Source organism: Alligator mississippiensis, chromosome 15 (genome assembly GCF_030867095.1).
Source record: "Alligator mississippiensis isolate rAllMis1 chromosome 15, rAllMis1, whole genome shotgun sequence".
Lineage (NCBI taxonomy): Eukaryota > Metazoa > Chordata > Crocodylia > Alligatoridae > Alligator > Alligator mississippiensis.
In genome coordinates this window covers 20491610-20509954 of record NC_081838.1, presented here as the reverse complement: position 1 = coordinate 20509954, position 18345 = coordinate 20491610, and the positions used below count along the sequence as shown (strand labels likewise).

At 52.2% G+C, this 18345-nt stretch overlaps 2 protein-coding genes across 2 annotated transcripts; one reads left to right on the top strand and one right to left on the bottom strand.

Annotated features, from left to right (window-relative positions):
* The first annotated feature begins 2622 nt into the window (after nucleotides 1–2622).
* Nucleotides 2623–3582, top strand: LOC102561761 (olfactory receptor 10Z1). Its single transcript, XM_006262183.1, has one exon. The coding sequence runs from the start codon at nucleotides 2623–2625 to the stop codon at nucleotides 3580–3582; it is 960 nt and encodes a 319-aa protein (XP_006262245.1).
* A 13818-nt stretch (nucleotides 3583–17400) lies between these two features.
* Nucleotides 17401–18345, bottom strand: LOC102572399 (olfactory receptor 1L4). Its single transcript, XM_006267840.3, has one exon. The coding sequence runs from the start codon at nucleotides 18343–18345 to the stop codon at nucleotides 17401–17403; it is 945 nt and encodes a 314-aa protein (XP_006267902.3).

Genomic DNA, 18345 nt, shown 5'->3' with positions numbered 1-18345 from the left:
AGGATGGGTGGCCAGGGTGTGGGGAAAGATGGATGGGTGGAATCCTAGAAAGAGAAGGGACCTTGAGCGAAGGAGTGATGAATGTGGGGAATACATGTGGGGATGGATCAGTGGTGGATGAAGAGCAAGGGCATGAGGTTGTATCAAACCACATAATCCCAGGGCTGGAACAGACCTCAAAGGTCATTCAGTCCAACCCCTGCTCAGATGCAGGACACACTGGTCCTGACCCATCCCAGGCGCATGTCTCTCCAGCCTCTTCCTGGAACCTCCTGAGAAGGAGACTCCACCACACCCCTGGGCAGCTGGTCCTAGTGTTCGACTGCTCTGATAGGGAAATAGTTGCTCCTGGGGTTGGATTTCTACAGGCTTAGCCCAGTTGCCTTGATTTCTACCCTTTGTGTCAAGGAGATCTTTGTTTCCCCTCCTCTTGGTGGTGGCCTTTCAAACATTTGAACACTGCTGTCTTGCCCCTTCTGTCAACTCTCCTTCAAGCTAAACCTGCCCGGCTCTCCTCTTTTCCTCATGAGACTGCATTCCAGTCCTGTTATCATCTTTCTTGTTAGTCTCTGGACCCTCTCTGCCTTATCCACATCCTCCTTAAAATATGCCAAGAACTGCACACCATACTCCAGCTGAGGCCTAACCAATGCCAAGTAGAGTGCTACTATCACCTTCAGTGTCTCCCACACAAGGCTACTGTTAATGCAACCCCAAATTGCTTTGTTTGGCAACTGTCTCATATGGTTGATTCATGTTGGATTAGTGCTTCACTGTGATCATCAGAGCCTTCTTGGCTGGGTGACTATTTAGCCTGTATCTCCCTGTCCATACGTAGCCACCACTTTTTCTTCCACAGGGGCAACACCTTGCCTTTGCTTTGGTTGAATTTCATTTAGTTGCCTACAGCGTGGTATATCATCAGTCCCTTCCTGGAAAGTGAAAGGGTGGGACTCAACTGACTGGGGTCCACCCGGGGAACCCCAAAAGATATCTGTAGCTTATGTGAAACAGTAGTAGAGGTCTCAGGATCCAAGCATCTCATGCAGCATTAACCTTGGGAAAGCTATGAAAACAGGGAACAGTGACCTGATGACCTGATCCTGGACTTTAGAAACTCTGAAGACTGGGAAGGGCCTGGGGGAGTTTTTGGAGTGCAGGAAAGCACAAAGGAACAGGATTTTAAAGAAAAAGCAGTATTAAAAAAATCAAAGTTGTATTTTTTTTATTTGTTTTTGCAAGGAGGGGAGGTTTTGCAAGAGATGCAAGGGGAGATGCTGGGGGTTGTTTTTTCTGTGGATGGTCTGAACCTGATTGTGTTTTTAATGATAGTTTCTCTGTTCTGAGGATGGGAAACGAGTGGAGTCTGGGAGATTAGAGAAGGGGGTCTGGGACCCATAACACCTGGAATTTGACTCCATGGTCAAATTGGTATGGACTATGGGGAGTTTGCCTTCCTGTGTGTGTGTGTGTGTGTGTGTGTGTGTGTGTTATGGGGGGGGTCAGGGTACAGTCTCTACCTATGATCTCTCAAATGTATATTAGCAACCTTCTATAAAAGGACATTGGCTGCTGTGGTCTCCTGCTTTACCCGTAGCAGGTTCAGGTATGATGTCTTGTGTTGTGTCAGGGTCGATGGCAGTTTTATGAAGAGTTTAGATGATGGTTTTGTACAGGATGGTTTGGACAGGACTGATCCTGCCTCAAGCAGTCAGACTAGATGTGACCTCCTGAGGGCCATTCCAGCCCCGTGCTCCATGATTCCATGATTCTATTCTGATTCGGGAAAGGGGGGTTACAACTGGGGTCTGGGACCAGGATGCCTGTGCTCTATCGCATCTGAATGGGAGGAGTGGGGCCTGGTGGGCTAAGACAGGGGTTGCTGGTAGCCAGGCTGCCTGGGTTCTCTTGCCAGGTGACAGGCTGTGCTTGGGTGCTAACCACATAATCTTTTCCAGGGTGATACGCTGCTCGTGTGGAGAGATGAAGAGGCTCTGACAACTCAGGGCAAATGAATGGTGAGTGTAGAAGTTGATCATAGGTATGTCATAAGGTTCCCCATGAAACCCTGAGATGCAGTTTGGCTAGAGAGGAGGGGGAGAGATGGACTTCTTCCCTGTAAAAAGATCAAGTCTCCCCTTCCCTTCTGCCCCTTACATCCCTCCCTTTTCCCAGCTGCCATGACAGGTTTTTCACAACCTTCTCAGAGCCCTTGCACCAACACACAGCTATGAGGGTGGGTCCCTCGTGCCACCCAGGCTGCTGTGCCAGGTCCCTGGTATTAACCAACCACCCAGCTGCCATGTCAGGCCCCTTTTGGTGATCTCATAGAATTAGAGACAATGAAGGTTGAAGGGACATCAGGAGGTCACATCTAATCCAACCCCCTGTTCAAAGCAGGACCAGCCCCAACTACATCATCCCAGCCAAGGCTTTGCTAGCCAGGTCTTAAACACCTCCAAGGATGGAGATTCTGCAACCTAAGGATGGAGAGCTTCACAGCTGCCACACTTGGTCCCTTGTACAAATTCAGAGGTCTCCTGTTGAATTCCTTGTGCTACCCCTGGCTGCCATTTTGGGACCCTCCCACTAACCCCTCTGCCATCTTTCTGTCCCCAGCCCATGGCGCTGTCTCCCTGTGGAAACCAGTCAGCTGTGCCCACCACGTTCCTGCTGCTAGGGCTACCAGGCCTCTGGGAGACCCGCCTTGGCCTGTGTGCCCTCTTCCTTCTCCTCTACCTGCTCACCCTGGTGAGCAACCTGCTACTGCTGGCAGTGGTGTGGGTTGATACCCACCTCCATGTGCCCATGTACCTGCTGCTCTGTGCCCTCGCCACCTCTGAGACCTGCTTAAGCCTGGCTGTGGTCCCCCAGATGCTGGTGGCACTAGCATCCCTCCATGGCACAGCCATTCTCTCCTACCAGGGCTGCAAGGCCCAGATGCTGCTGTCGGGTGGCTGGGCTTGCACCAATTGCTTCCTGCTGGCTGCCATGGGCTATGACCGGGCCGTGGCAGTGAGTGACCCCCTGAGGTACACCACCCGCATGGGCCACCATGTCTGCATTTGTCTGGTGGTGGGATGTTGGCTGGGAGGCTTCATAGTAGCAGGTGGCATGTGTGGGGCCATTTTCTGGATGAGCTACTGTCCGGGGCAGAACCCCTTGAACCACTTTTTCTGTGACATCCCTCCCTTGCTGGCGGCAGCCCAGGGAGTCACAGCGCCCAGTGAGGCCGCTGTGCTTCTCCTCAGCCTGCTGGTTCTGGGTGGCTCCGTGGTGGCCATTGTGGCTTCCTATGGCTCCATCCTGGTGGCCGTGCTGAAGGTGCACGGGGGCAGGAGCTGGCACCGGGCCTTCGCCACCTGTGGAGCTCACCTTACTGTGGTGGTACTGCATTTCGGCTGTGCCAGCTTCATCTACTTGAGGCCCAAGGACCGCTACACCCTGGAGAGGGATTGTCTGCTGAGCATCACCTATGCAGTGGTCACCCCCTTCCTCAACCCCCTGGTGTACAGCCTCCGCAACCGTGAGGTCCACACGGCCCTCCACAAGCTGCTGGTCCAGAGGCGAGTGGAGGGGTGAGTGCCTCCTCCCCCCCCAGCTTTAAGGGTGTCAAATTTAGGGTATTCCCCACCCTCCAGGGGTTGGCCAACCCAGTGGATAGGATTCTTGAGGACCTCACTCAGCCTTTACTCAGGAAATTCCTCCAAAAGTGTTCAAAGGGAATTCAGGAGGGAGGTAACATAAATTAAGGGCTCATGCCCTGGACATTGTGGAGACACTGGCCTGAGGAAGGGATGAATAAGAGCTGACTATGACGTTCAGGATTCTGGCTGGAGCCCCGAGAGCAGAGGCAGACAGTCTTGGCCTGCTGTGCTCTTCCCTGTACATCTGTTCATGTAAGGGGAAAGGGAGTTCCCCATGGCAGGGTCTGGAAGTGTTTTCCCCTGAGATACAGGAGGGTCTGGGTGCCCAGATGTCTGGGTTCTAGCCCAGATGTTTCCAGGAGGAGAGTTACGTCTGGTGGCTCAGAGCAGGGGTCTCTGGAGCTGATGGCAGGAGAGAGTGATGGGCCCAGGTGCTTTTGGGCTGTAACATCCAAAATCCCAAAATCTGAGGCTCCTGGCTCTTTCCTAAGATCTCCCTACTTCCTCTGCTCTCCTCTGGTGCCTCTTTCCCCATGGAGGTGAGGGAACTTGAATGTTTAGCAGCTTTAATGCTTAGCACCTTTCCCCACCAAAGGTGGGGAAACTTGAACACTTAGCAGTAAATAATGGCTGTTTCTAATGGCATAAGGGCCACGTCTACATGAGATGCTTTACTGCACAGTAGACTAATCTACTACACACTAAAGCATCACTATCTGCATGTGCTGTCACTTACTGTGCAGTGAATTAGTCTACTGTTCAGTAAATTTATTGCTCAGTAAAGACAAATAGCATTAATTGCATGTGTAGACGTGCCCAAGAGGTATCTCTGAAACATGGTGGGATGAGGAAAATCAATGGGATATTGTAACACCAGCATATATATTATACAGGAATGATAGAGTAGGTCTGGTGGGGGAGTGGCACTCTACATCAAAGACCACATCAAATCAAATAGGATAGATTTTTCAACTGACTAGAGGTACCATGGATAGAGTTTCTGGGTTTCGATAGAAAAATCTATGTTTGGGGATATACTACTGACCCCCAGCCCAGGGGGTCAGTGGTAAGGGAGATGAGAAGGGCTGTAAAAACAGAAAACACAGTAATAATGGGGGTCTTCAATTTTCCACAAATAGCCTAGGTCAGTCTGACATCAGGCCAGGATGCAGAGATCAAATTTCTTGATGTTATAAAAGACTGCTTCCTGGAGCAGCTAGTCCTAGTCCTGGAACCTGTAAGAGCGAAGGCCATTCTTGACCTAGCTCTAAGCAGTGCACAGGATTTGGTGCAAAGGGTAAGTGTTACTGAGCCACTCTGCAATAGTGACCACAGTGCAGTCGGGTTTGGCATCCATGTAGGATGGGAGACCAAAAGAAAATCTACCACAGGTGTCTTTAACTATAAAGGAAGACTACACCAAAATGAGGAAGTTGGCTTACTTGGGCACCAGGGTTTGGCCAAGAGCCAAGTGGACTGGTCAAGGAGGTATATATCAATTTGATGGGGAATAACCAGACCAAGAAGGAAATAAGGCTTCTGGAGGGGAGCTTGGTTCCCTCAGTGCAAGGCCAGGTTGTGAGTCGGGGCTCCTGTATAAGCTCTTGACATCACAGATGTCTAACTTGGGGTCTCAGGCAGAAGGAGCCCCACCAGGCCTGGGTGAGGCTGTGGTAGGAGGGCATCTCCACCAAGGCAATCAGGATCCAAGGCAAAAAGTTACCAGTTAAAGTCTCCCATTCATTGCAGGAACACAAAGGCCAGAAATCGCTGTGGGGAGGCTTCTCCATCAAAGATCAGCCCTGGACTACATGTAGGCAGAAGGCAGCCACCTGACTGTAAGATCAATCAGCCCTTGACACCCCTCCTCCCTCCCTCCCCCACTGGGGCAGATAGAGGACAAACCACTGGAGCCAGTGGCTCATGGCCCAGAAGTTGTTCACAAGAAGCTCCTTGAGCAGAGTGGTCGATGGGTCCAGAATGGATGAATGGATACAAAAATAAGTGAAGCAAGAATTTTTGAGATAGGCAAGAATGGGTGGAGCATAGGGTTGGGATACAGGGCTGGACAGAAGATATATATGGGAATGGATGGATGGAAAGTATATGTGGAGATGGAGGGGTGGATAGTTTGTGTGAGGCCATAGAGACAGAGGGGTGGGGGAGGATGGAGGGGTGGATAGATCCAGGAGGTGTGGGTTGCAATGACTGTACTGTGGATAGAACGTGTGTGGGAGGCTGGAGGGATGGACAGACAGTGTTACCCGGATTATAGGTAATCCTGTGGGTTGGCTCCTGATAAGAGGCAGAGAGAGGTCCACAGCTTGACCTTTTACTTGTTTGGACTTCAGAACACAAAATCCAGACATTTATCCCAAAGTCTATCTGGCTGCCCATGACAGCACACCATAGATTCTCACCTGTACTGGCTGGGGAGACTCGAGAGGTGCTAGGAGGGTGGTACGCAGATTGGCAGGTCTGCATGAATTTGCTTAGTTCTCCAAATTTCCCTCCAGCCCATACCCCATGTCTAGAGATGGTGGGTGCTAATATTCTAATAAATGGACCTCTAATTGGTTTTCTTGAAATGTTTTTATTTCACTGAAACTTTAGGAACTGGCCTAAACTAGTTCTCTTGTGGATTTGGAAGGTGTCAATGAGTTGGGATTCATATTCTTTGGAAAGTAAAAGGTGGGGGGGTATCTCCTCTCCTTCCCCATTGTGCAATGCTGTTCAACATGAGCCTGTTTCCTCTTTACCTTAGTGTATGGGCTTCTCTGCCAAGGCTGTTTTGTTTTTACAAATTATCTAAGCATTTTAACAAAAATGTATATCTATCATAGCAAAGCAGCATCTAAGACATTTGGTTCCACTAATCACTACTAGTAGTATTTTAAAATGAAGCTATGATGCAGTATATCTGGATTATTTAAGGTATGGTCTTCCCTGTTTCCTTTCAGACCTTCTGCTTCGTTTGATTGTAACTCATTGCCGGTTTAGTTAGACACATGGATGTTTCCTTTCCTTTGCTGACAAAGCAAGTTGTCACATTTACAAAGCTTCACGCTACAGTTATTCAGAAACAAGCTTTGGGACCGTCTACTTAGCCACACTTCTGCAGCTTGGCCTAGGCCTCTTGAAAATAGCCAAGGCCGGCAACAACAGGCAGATGGCTGGAGAGAGGTGCATGGGGGTACAGACAGATCAAGAGAGCCTCAGGGCACCTGCTGTGCTCTAGTTCCCATCAAGAACCCCTTTCTGGTTTATGGTTGAATTATTGATCCCAAACCCCTCTTCAGCCCCCATAATTGCACTGGTGGGAGCCTGCTGGCAGGGTTCATGGTTGCATTGTGTCCCAAAGTCAAGGTCCTTCAGCTGAGCCGTTCCCAGACAGATTCCCTCACTTCTCTGAGCAGATGGAAGGCTCCCCTTCACATCCATTTGGGCCCAAGTCTGGGCTTCTTCTTTGCACGTATAGTGATCTTGGCCCCTCGGTGCTGCCTGTCCTGTGTCCAGGTTGTGCCAGCCCCTTGGGGAAGTAGACCCAAGTGCAGAGATCACCTGTGCCACTCGAGCAGAGGCAGAACAGACAGATGGCACAGAGTTGAGGTAGATGGACCTGCAGGCAGGGTGCACCCTGCCAGGATCTCCACTCATGGAGCCATGCTGGATGCTTGGATGTGAGTATGAGTCTTATACTGGGGGCTAAGTTTAGGGTTGAAGGTGGGGGTGGGGGCTCTTCAGCTGGAGATGGCCAGAAGAGAGCCAGGAGAGCTGGTCAATGGGTTGCTGGGGTTTGCAGTGCAGCCTCATCACTGCACTCACTCCATGGCTTTGAGAAGAGCAGACCTTTCAATCTGCACATGGGGGAGACATGGGATGTTCAATTCCTCCACGATCCTGAAACCTCAGGGAATGAAAGTGAACACATTGTAATATTCTTGGCAATTAAAAAAAAATCAAATAACATTTTCATCCAAATAACATTTTCTGGAAACATTTTTGGAATGTTTTTCTCCACCCCACCAGAATTAAAAGTTCATTAAAAGCAACACTTGTGTTTCAGTGACTGGGTGTGAGGAAATAAAAACAGTCCTGCCCAAGGCGGTGTAGTGGAGGAGGGATGCAGAGATCTCAGACCAGCCAGTCCTTCACCCTCAGCCCTTCATCCTCAGCCAACCTGTTTTCTCTCAGAAAAGCAAAATTGTAACATTTCTGTTTTCCTCCCTATTCCTTGCCAAATCCCTTTAGCAGGTTGGGTTCATTTCACTCAGGCCGTTGGTCCCAGAGCTATGGCCGAGCCCCTGCACCTCACCTCTCTCATGCTCTAGCCCACCTGCTCCCCCATAAATGGACAAGAACCCCGGTGTCCAGGGACCTTCCCGGCCCCCACCTCTACCCCACCAGGCCAGGCTCCCTGCAGAGACATCAGAGATGAGATTCCTCTTTAGCATGTTATTGAGGTGTCTGGCTCCTTGGTTCCCCTCTGGGCCTACTTAGCTGCAGCCTGGCCCCAGCACCACCTGGAGACAGCTCCTCCCCCTGGGGCTCATTAGTGACAACCTCAGACAGTGACGCAAGTTGTTATTGACAGTCCTGAGATACACAACATCTCCTGTGCGGCTTTGCCCTGTGCCTGGGGGTGCAGCTTCCCAGCCATGGGCCAGAGGGCCCCTTGGACCCCTTGAGTGGCGTGGAGCAGTGCTACACTCCTCCTGTCTGTACCAGAGCCTCAAGGTGCAGCTGCCCGGAGATGGCTGGATCCATAGGACATCCAAACAGAGAGGATGCCAGGGAGCTACTGTCTCCATGGAGCCAGCCCTGGGCCAGCCTTTGCTCCCAGCTCACATCCGCAGACTGAAAAGCCTGCCTGGGATTTGCCCACACCAGGATTATGTATTAGCCTGGCTGTTTCCATGGACAGATCAGGGTTTTGCTGCAAAGTTTGGGATGGGTAGGAATGATCCCAATAAGAACATCAGCAGGGCCTGACTGGGTCAGACCAATAGTCATTCTCACCCAGTATGCAGTCCCTGACAGCGGCAGAGGTAGCTGCTGCAGAGGGAGAGCATCAAATCACATCTCTCTAGACTGATTTATCCCCTATTCAGCGTCCTCCCTGGTGTCCATCATTATTGGGTTAGAGGAAACATCTCCAACGTTCTGGATGGTTGAACACCCTCAGCCATCTAAAAGTTCAATCACCATTAATAGATCGATCATGCATGAGTTTACCCAGTCCCTTGCAGACCCTGGCTCTGCTCTCAGCCTCCACCACCTCCTGTGGCAATGAGTTCCATAAGTTACCCAGAAAAGCACTTTCTCTTGCTACTTTTAAACTTGTCACCAAATAATTTCAGCAGGTGCACTCCAGTTCAAATTGTAACAGGAGGGCCCTCTCGGGATCAGTCCACCATTGGCCTGCCCACCTGTTTCTGAGCTAATCGCCCACCTTACTTGTCTGCCACGCCTTGTTGTTTCATAATTGGTTCTCATTAGGCAGGAGGCTGCCCATTCTTGCCCCGATGCCAGGGAGCATTCTCTGCGGCTCCAATCCTTCCCTACATCGCAGCCCAAGCCTTGCAGATGGCATTCAGGTGACACAAATACTCCCAGCCTACAGCCGGACCAAGCTTAGCCCTCATTGTCAGGCCTCGCACACACATGTTCATACCGCCCTCCTCTCACTAGGGCCTCTCACGCTCCACCCCCTCTCACAGGGTCTCTTTCATGCATTGACAACTTATACCGCCTTGCTCCATCTCAGAGTGGGCCCCTTTGGCCATAGTCTTTATCTAGTGCACACCTTGAATGGCAGATGTACCGTCTTTTGGGCCTTTCCTGTAACCCTTACTGGGGTAGGGACCAGCCTATTACCCAACCAGGGCCAAGCTTGCCCTGGCCCCTCCCAGGGCAGCTCTACACAAACTCTCTCACACACACTGGGCTCCCAGCCCTCTGGGTTCCCACTCACTGGGGCTCCACATCTCTACCCCTTCACTGGGGCTATGGGGCTTCCCTCCCTGGTGGTGGCTCAGGTGGCCGTAACTGTGCCTGGCTCCAACTGCTACTCACAGTGATGTGGGGACTAGGGGTTATTGAGAAACCCCAACTCGCCTTCCACTGGAGTGGTAACTGGCTTGGTATTTTTCTGGAGGCTCCCACTCTACTGGGAGCCCCACCAGGCCACCCACTCCTGGCAGGGTGGAGTTTTAGGTCATACCCAGGACCAAGAGCCTCCTGCTCCTACCTGCATAATGCTGCATTCCACAGTTCAGCCAGGCGAACTGCTCTGTCTATATAGGCGGCCATGGTTCTAAAATAGCCGTGGCAATCAAGCACCTGCTGGCTGCTTAACTCAGCCCTTAAAGTGGCAGGCACCAACAGTGCCCTGCCACACAAATATTCAGGGATGGTGAACAACAGTTCTCTGTTCACTTAGGCCTCACTCCTCATGATTTTATAGAGCTCTTATGTATCATACAAATCATAGAAATCAGGGAGAAGTGAGGCTGGAAGGGACCTTCAGAGGTCACATCCAGTCCAACGCCCTGCCTTAGGCAGGATCAGCCCTGTCCATACGATTCCCTACAGATCCATAATCTAAACTCCTTGTAAAGCTACCATCAAACCTGACATAACACAGACATCACACCTGAACCTGCCACAGGGAAAGCAGGGGGACCACAGCAGTCCATGTCCTGGTTCTATGAAAGGTTGTTAATCTACACTCAAGTGATCCCAGGTAGAGGTCATGCCTCTGTTATAAAGGAAGGCAAACCACCTCCCACTCCTTCCTCAGTCTGTACCAATATAACCATGAGGCAAAATTACTTCCTGACCCCAAACATGGCATCAGTCTGACCCTGAGTGGAGGGACAAGTCCCTCCAACTAGGACCCTCAAGGGTCCCAGAAGGAGCATTGGCACAGCCCAGTCCCCACCCACAGCCTGAGCTGCAGCAAACACCCAATGCCTCTGAGGGGGGCTTCAAAACCCCTGACTCCTGTATCACCTCTCAGCCTTCTCTTTTCCAAACAGAAAATCCCCAGCCTATTTAGTCTCTCCCAATCTGGCAACAGCTCTGGAACCTGAACATGCTGGTTGCGCTTCTCTGTGCCTTGTCTATAGTGAGTCCAGGGGTAGTTGTCATAGATTCATATTCATAGATTCATAGATGTTAGGGTCGGAAGGGACCTCAATAGATCATCGAGTCCGACCCCCTGCATAAGCAGGAAAGAGTGCTGGGTCTAGATGACCCCAGCTAGATACTCATCTAACCTCCTCTTGAAGACCCCCAGGGTAGGGGAGAGCACCACCTCTCTTGGGAGCCCGTTCCAGACTTTGGCCACTCGAACTGTGAAGCAGTTCTTCCTAATGTCCAATCTAAATCTGCTCTCTGCTAGCTTGTGGCCATTATTTCTTGTAACCCCCGGGGGCGCCTTGGTGAATAAGTACTCACCAATTCCCTTCTGTGCCCCCGTGATGAACTTATAGGCAGCCACAAGGTCGCCTCTCAACCTTCTCTTGCGGAGGCTGAAAGGGTCCAGTTTCTCTAGTCTAACCTCGTAGGGCTTGGTCTGCAGGCCCTTAACCATACGAGTGGCCCTTCTCTGGACCCTCTCCAGGTTATCTGCATCCTTCTTGAAGTGTGGCGCCCAGAATTGCACGCAGTGCTCCAACTGCGGTCTGACCAGCACCCGATAGAGGGGAAGTATCACCTCCTTGGACCTATTCGTCATGCATCTGCTGATGCACGATAAAGTGCCATTGGTTTTTCTGATGGCTTCGTCACACTGCCGACTCATGTTCATCCTGGAGTCCACTAGGACTCCAAGATCCCTTTCCACCTCTGTGCCACCCACCAGGTCATTCCCTAGGCTGTAGGTGTGCTGGACATTTTTCCTCCCTAGGTGCAGCACTTTGCATTTCTCCTTGTTGAACTGCATCCTGTTGTTTTCTGCCCACTTGTCCAACCTATCCAGGTCTGCCTGCAGCTGTTCCCTGCCCTCCAGCGTGTCCACTTCTCCCCATAGCTTTGTGTCATCTGCAAACTTGGACAGAGTACATTTCACTCCCTCATCCAAGTCACTGATGAAGACATTAAAGAGTATCGGTCCAAGGACCGAGCCCTGCGGGACCCCACTGCCCACACCCTTCCAGGTCGAGACCGACCCATCCACCACGACTCTCTGGGTGCGACCCTCTAGCCAATTCGCCACCCACTAGACTGTGTAGTCATCCACGTCACAGCCTCTTAACTTGTTCACCAGTATGGGGTGGGATACCGTAACGAAGGCCTTCCTGAAGTCTAAGTATACGACATCCACCCCTCCTCCTGTGTCCAGGCGTTTCGTAACCTGGTCATAGAAAGAGACTAGATTGGTCAGGCACGATCTGCCCGCCACAAACCTGTGCTGGTTTCCCCTCAGCATAATTTGCCCTGCTGGGCTCTCACAAATGTGAGCCTTGATAATTTTTTCAAAGACTTTGCTAAGGATGGAGGTGAGACTGACTGGTCTATAGTTGCCCGGGTCCTCCTTCCTCCCCTTTTTGAAAATGGGGACCACGTTAGCCCTTTTCCAGTCCTCCGGGACTTGGCCTGTGCGCCACGAGCGTTCAAATATTCCTGCCAGTGGCTCTGCAATGATGTCGGCCAGTGCCTTCAGCACCCTCGGATGGAGCTCATCCGGGCCTGCCGACTTAAAGGCATCCAGCTCTTCCAAGTGACTCTGCACCATCTCAGGATCTACGCATGGCAGTCTGGTGCCTTGCTGCTGCCTCTCTACAACCCCAGTGAGAGATTTGTCGTGTCCCTCACTTAGGAACACTGAGGCAAAGAACTCGTTGAGGAGTTCAGCCTTGTCCCCCCTATCTGTCACCAATTGTTTCTGCCCATTTAGCAGGGGTCCTATTCCTCCCTGGGCCTTCCTTTTACTCCCTATATATCTAAAAAACAATTTCTTGTTGTCTTTTACTTGGGTTGCCATCCTCAGCTCCATGGTAGCTTTGGCCCGCCTAACTGCCTCCCTACAAGCACGAGCAGAGGAGGTATATTCGTCTCTAGTGATCTCACCTTGTTTCCACTTTTTATGTGCTCCCCTTTTGGCCCTTAGGCTGCCCTGGATTTCTCTGGTCAGCCATGGAAGCCTCCTGGCCCCTTTCCCTCTTTTGCCTCGCTCGGGGATCGTCTTGCTTTGTGCCCGAAGGATCGTTTCCTTAAGGCACAGCCACCCTTCTTGGGCTCCCATCCCTTCAAAACTCCTACTCTGTAGTGCGTCCTTGACAAATCACCTGAGTGCATTGAGATCAGCTTTCCTAAAGTCTAGCACTTTCACCCTACTAGTTACCTTACCCACTCGACATCTTATGTTGAATTCTATTATTAGGTGATCACTGTCCCCCAAATGGCTACCGATCTGGAGGTCCCCTACCATGTCATCCCCTGTTGCCAATACCAGATCCAGTATGGCATTCCCCCTAGTGGGACCATGTACCTCCTGTGTCAGGTGGAGGTCCTGTACACAGGTTAGAAACCTGCGTGAGCGGTGGGTGTCATCCCTCTGCAGATCTGTAGGCCCACGCAGGTGCTTCTGCTCTCTTTCTGCAGAGCCCCTGGGCACCCTTCCAGGCAGCAGGAGACCAGGGTTCAAACCCATGTCCACTGGAAGTGAAACTTAGGAATGGAGAAGCAGCGGCAGGGAGCCTCTGCCTTCCCTCGAGCTAGGACACTTCCCTGGGAAGACAAAGGACTTGGGTTCTAGGCCCCCATTGCCTGGAAAATCCTTGAACTTGTGTCTGATCAGACCACAGCTCAGGCCTTCCCAAGCCCCATTCTTCTTAAAGCTTCCCCACCTGCCCACACCCAGGGAGCCCAAAGAGGGAGATCAGTGGGGACTTGGGGTAAAGAGCAGGGCAGCAGATGGCTCAGGGGAGTAGCTGCTGGTATAGCAGGAAAGGGGTCTCAATTACAGCTCCTACCCTTTGCTTCCGGTGAGGCAGACTGGCAGACTTCCACTGGTGTTGCCCTCCATCTATGGCCTCTCAGGAAAGAGCTGGGCAGCAGGGGCCATACAGGGTAGTGACCCTCTGCTGCTAATGTTCCCAGACTGGCCAGGAGCTGCCAACTGGGAATTTGCAGCCTCAGGACTCAGGGAAGTGGGTGAGGAAGTGCAGAACAGTGACAGCTGGGTCTGAGGGCAGCGAATCTGGGTGGATGAGAGAGTGGTGAGGAAAGGTGTTTGCACTGAACTCAGACTACAGGGAACTCAGACTGAGATTGAGGTCCCTCCAGGGGCAGTGAGAAGAACCATCACATGAAGAACAGCTGATGTGCACTCACAAAAGGCAGCTCCCTCACCCCTCTGGAAGCAGGGAAAAGTGACAATTGTCCACAGCTCCCCACCAGGAGAAAATGGGAGTTGGGCTTGAAAAATAGAAAACCATAGCAAAATGCATCATGGCCCATGGTTGGTTGGCTCACGTGTCTCTTCTCCCTATTTTCCAAGCTCATTTAACCAGCTCCCTGAGCCACCTCCAATGCCCAGCACCTTCCCAGTACCCCTATGAAGCTGTCCTGATAAACACAGTTTTGACCTGGCATCTCACTCTCTTGGACCTCTCACCCTGGCATCTGAAAAGTGATTATTGTGCTCCAGGGATTATTGTGGGATTATTGTGGGTCTCTCAGTGAGATCCCAGGTTCAAACACCATTCATTGATGGCTAAGCCAGGGTGTAGAAGAAGGGGAGAGGGAGTGTCACTCCATCTACAGCCTCAGGAAAACCCGCATAAGAAGACTGTGTCCTTGAAAGAAAATTGTGTGGCAGGGAGGAGGGTCAAAGTGCCGTGAAGCAGGGTATGGGCAGCAGCTCCCATTAGGTACATTAAAACAGGAGGGGGAGTTGCCTTTGGCAGCACACAGCCACTCTTTTGATCTAACTGCTATCTCCGTAAGATCCCATAACAGCACAAGGGTCAGAAATCATCCTAATTCTGAGCCTGGATGGTGCCGGGTCAGAGATGCATCTGTTCTGTTGCTCATAAACTGCTACAGGAGCCAAAAGACAGAAGCGCGGCATTGTAGCAGCCTGCATTCGCCTTCTGTGATATCAGCGCCATGGCTACATCCATCACCCCCAGGAAGGGAGGAATATGGTGGGGCTAAAAGAGCTCGATTTGTTCAGACCATGGAAAGGAGGATTCAGGAGCATGGGCCTGGAGGAGGAACTGAGGTCAGAGCCCTGGTCTTGGCTCTTGGCTCTGTTAGAGCTGTCGCTGCTGTCCCCAGCCCCTGCTCAGCCCGGCTGCCTCTGGAGCTTCTCCAGCCCAGAGCGGTGGAGAAAGCAGCAGCGGGGAGGGGAGTTGTGGGAAAAGTGGAAGAGGAGGGAATGAGCAGGAAGGGGAAGGGGAGGGTGGGGGTTCTTTTCCTGGCAGTGGTGGGAGCAGATGATGCTGGGAGCAGGGTGTGCAGCCACCCCTGCAATGTGGTGTGCTGCCCCTGCACTCCCTTGGGGAGATCCTGGATCTGCCCCTGGCTGCACATCAGAAACTTGGCTGCCTGGGGGCTTCCACAACCCTAAGTTTCTCCCCAGTGCCCCACTGCTTGTCTGGAGGAACAGGCTATGGTTCACTCCTGGGATGAGTCACCATCCCTGCCAGCCTCGGCTCCCCCTGCCCTCACACCAGCTGCCACACGGGAATCTTTGCCAGCTCCAGGGGCTTCAGAATGATAGGCCCCTTTCTCCACAGTTCGGCACATCTGGAACAGCAGCTGCCCTGAGATCGTGCTGTACCACAGCAATCAGCAAGGCAACAAAGCAGCAGAAGGATTCCTTACACAGGAGAAAAAGGCTGGATGAGGAAAAGTGACCACTGGGTTGGAGACAGAGCCCAGACATAAACCTGATAAAGATTCTCATTCTCTTGTCTGACTACAACACAGTCCAGGAGATCCCTCAATGCTTTTAGAAACCAGCCTTCCGGCTGACTCTACAGCCCCTTGCACACATTACATTTAGCGTGTCATTAACTGGTTAATCATGTCTTAAGTTGTAACTGGGCCACACATTAAAGCAATAAATAGCATCAGAAAGCAAGGAATAAGTCACAAAGTTATTCCACCAAAAATCAGTAATAATTTTGTGGCTGATTCCTCTGATGCCAGTAATTGAACATTTGGCTTGGTGCTCCCTAGTGGCCGGGAGCCTGGATCAGACCAGGGGGCTGTCAGCCAGGGGAGCATGCTACTTGCCAATAAAGCAGCATGTGATGGGATCTGATGCGTGATCCCACCACCACGCCTCCTGTCATAAACGTGTGACATGGCATGAAGCACCATAGAGAGCAGCACACAGCAGATCCCATCGTGCTTTCCCTATACATCTGGAAGGGTCCCACCTGATCTGCAGATGGTGACCAGGAGTCACGTCAAGGCACAAGAAAATCCAAAGTCCACTTTGGCTCAAGAGGCACCTCTGAAATGCCTTCCCCACACCGTCGTCTCTGTACTGTTAGCTCTCTGGACAATCAGAGTCCTCCTTTCTGCCTGGGGACTCTGGAGTTCCAAGTATCAGTCACGGGAAAAGTTTATGAAAAATGTAACTAGTTAAAGTTAAAAGTTAGCCATTTCTTTAACTTTTTAATTAGTTAATTAACTAGTTAATTCCCATGACTGCAAAGTATGTATCTTTAGCAGATTCATAAAACACAATCGAGACTCCTTGAGCATCTGGACAGGTCATCCAATGCTTCTCTGATACGTTTTCCACCTCCCTGTTAAGGTTCAGTGCAGTTCAGGGTTCTACGCCAGACTGAATGTTTCAAGGCTATGAGATGGGGGCTACATTGGCAGGAGCAGCCAACAGACAGCAGAATGGCAGAAGAAAGGGTAATATGGTTAATGGACCCATTAAAGAGCAATAAAAAGGAAGAAGGGTCGTTAACACCTGTGGAATGACGAGTTTGGAAGGGACCAGGTAGATTCTAATGAGCCATGAAGTCAAGAGACTCCCTCAGCCCTGCCTGAACGGAAATGCTGGTGCTGCTCTGGGCACTTGGTTTTAAGCTCTGGGTGGAGCAGAAATCACAGGGGGGTGCGAGTGCTCCAGTGCAAGGCCCTCCCCCCCCCCAGGCTCCTTCTTGTCCACAGGTTGCTCCAGGGTTTAGCCTGTTATGAAGCAGGGAAGTCTTGGGAAAGGGAATCCCCCTTGCCCCAATTCCTTGGGCACTGCCATGTCCCCGACTCGGGGTGAAAAACCTCCCTCCCACCACCCCACTCTCGCAGCAGAGGGTCACCCACCCCATACAGCCCCTGCTGCCCAGCTCCCTGTCCCAGGGCCCCCTCCCCACACACCCCAGCCCCTGGCAGTCCCCATCCTGCTCCCCGCAATGGCAGTTCAGTGAAGACTGAGGCACAGAACCAACATGTTTTATTCTTTGTGCCATAGGGTGAATCACTGGCAATGGCCCCACACAAATCACCCAGGAGTCTGCCAGGGTCCCCGCAGCATGAGATGAAGCCAGACAATTGCACCTCTTGTGCGGTTGGGAAGCCCCAACACAGGCCTGGGAAAGAGATGGGGGGGCTGCCTCAATGCCTAGGAGAAGGGGCTGAGTTTCAGAAATAGAAGAATGGGGAGAGGGTTTTCCATATACCCCCTCCATCCCAGGACTGTTTCAACCCTGGGGGTTTTGGGGAGAGCCTGTGTTGGGGATGGGCCAGCAGAGAAAGGGCATCTCAGTCCTGGAGTGTCTCAGGTATGGGAGGCCCTCAGTTTGTCCAGTGCCCGGCGCAGGGCCCCTGCCACCTCCTGGTTGCGGAGACTGTAGATGAGGGGATTCAGCATGGGAGTAAGCGCTGTGTACAGCACCGTCACCACCCGACCCCGCTTGGCTGAGTAGCTGGATGCCGGACGGATGTAGACAGCGATGATGGTGCCGTAGAACAGGGCCACTGCAGCCAGGTGGGAACCACAGGTGGACATGGCCTTGTGACGGCCCTGGGCTGAGGGCAGCTGGAGCACAGCAGTGAGGATGAAGATGTAGGAGCCCATGATGAAGAGGAAGGGCCCCATGATGACCAAAGAGCCCTCAGTGAAGGCCAGCAGCTCATTGACATGGGTGGAGGAGCAGGCCAGGCGCAGCAAAGGCTGGACATCACAGAAGTAGTGCGGGATCTCTCGTGAGGCGCAGAAGGAGAGCCGAGCCAGCAGTCCCACATGGAGCAGGGAGTGGAGGTGGGAAATGGCCCATGAGCCAGCCACCAGCCCAAGGCAGCGCCAGGGGCCCATGATGGCAGCATAGCGCAGTGGGCGGCACACGGCCACGTAGCGGTCGAAGGCCATGCAGGCCAGGAGGAAGCTGTCGGTGATGCCGAATGCCACAAAGAAGTAGGTCTGGGCCAGGCAGCCCACGTAGGACACGGCCCCATTGCCCCAGAGCAAGTCCAGCAGGGCTCGGGGCACCGTGGTGGAGGAGAAGGCCACATCCACGATGGAGAGGTGACCCAGGAGGATGTACATGGGGGCGCAGCGCAGGCGGGGGTCAGTGTGGGCCAGCAGGACCATGAGGGAGTTTCCCAGCAGGGTCAGCGTGTACATGGTGAGGAAGAGGGGGAAGAGGAGGCGCCGCAGCTCTGGGTGGGAGGAGAAGCCCAGCAGTATGAAGCCGGGGAGCCTGGAAGCATTTGTCTGCTCCAT

Bases quoted from the DNA above. Each gene is read 5' to 3' on its own strand.
- LOC102572399 (XM_006267840.3), bottom strand. From the start codon at position 18,345: ATGGAGCAGACAAATGCTTCCAGGCTCCCCGGCTTCATACTGCTGGGC.
- LOC102561761 (XM_006262183.1), top strand. From the start codon at position 2,623: ATGGCGCTGTCTCCCTGTGGAAACCAGTCAGCTGTGCCCACCACGTTC.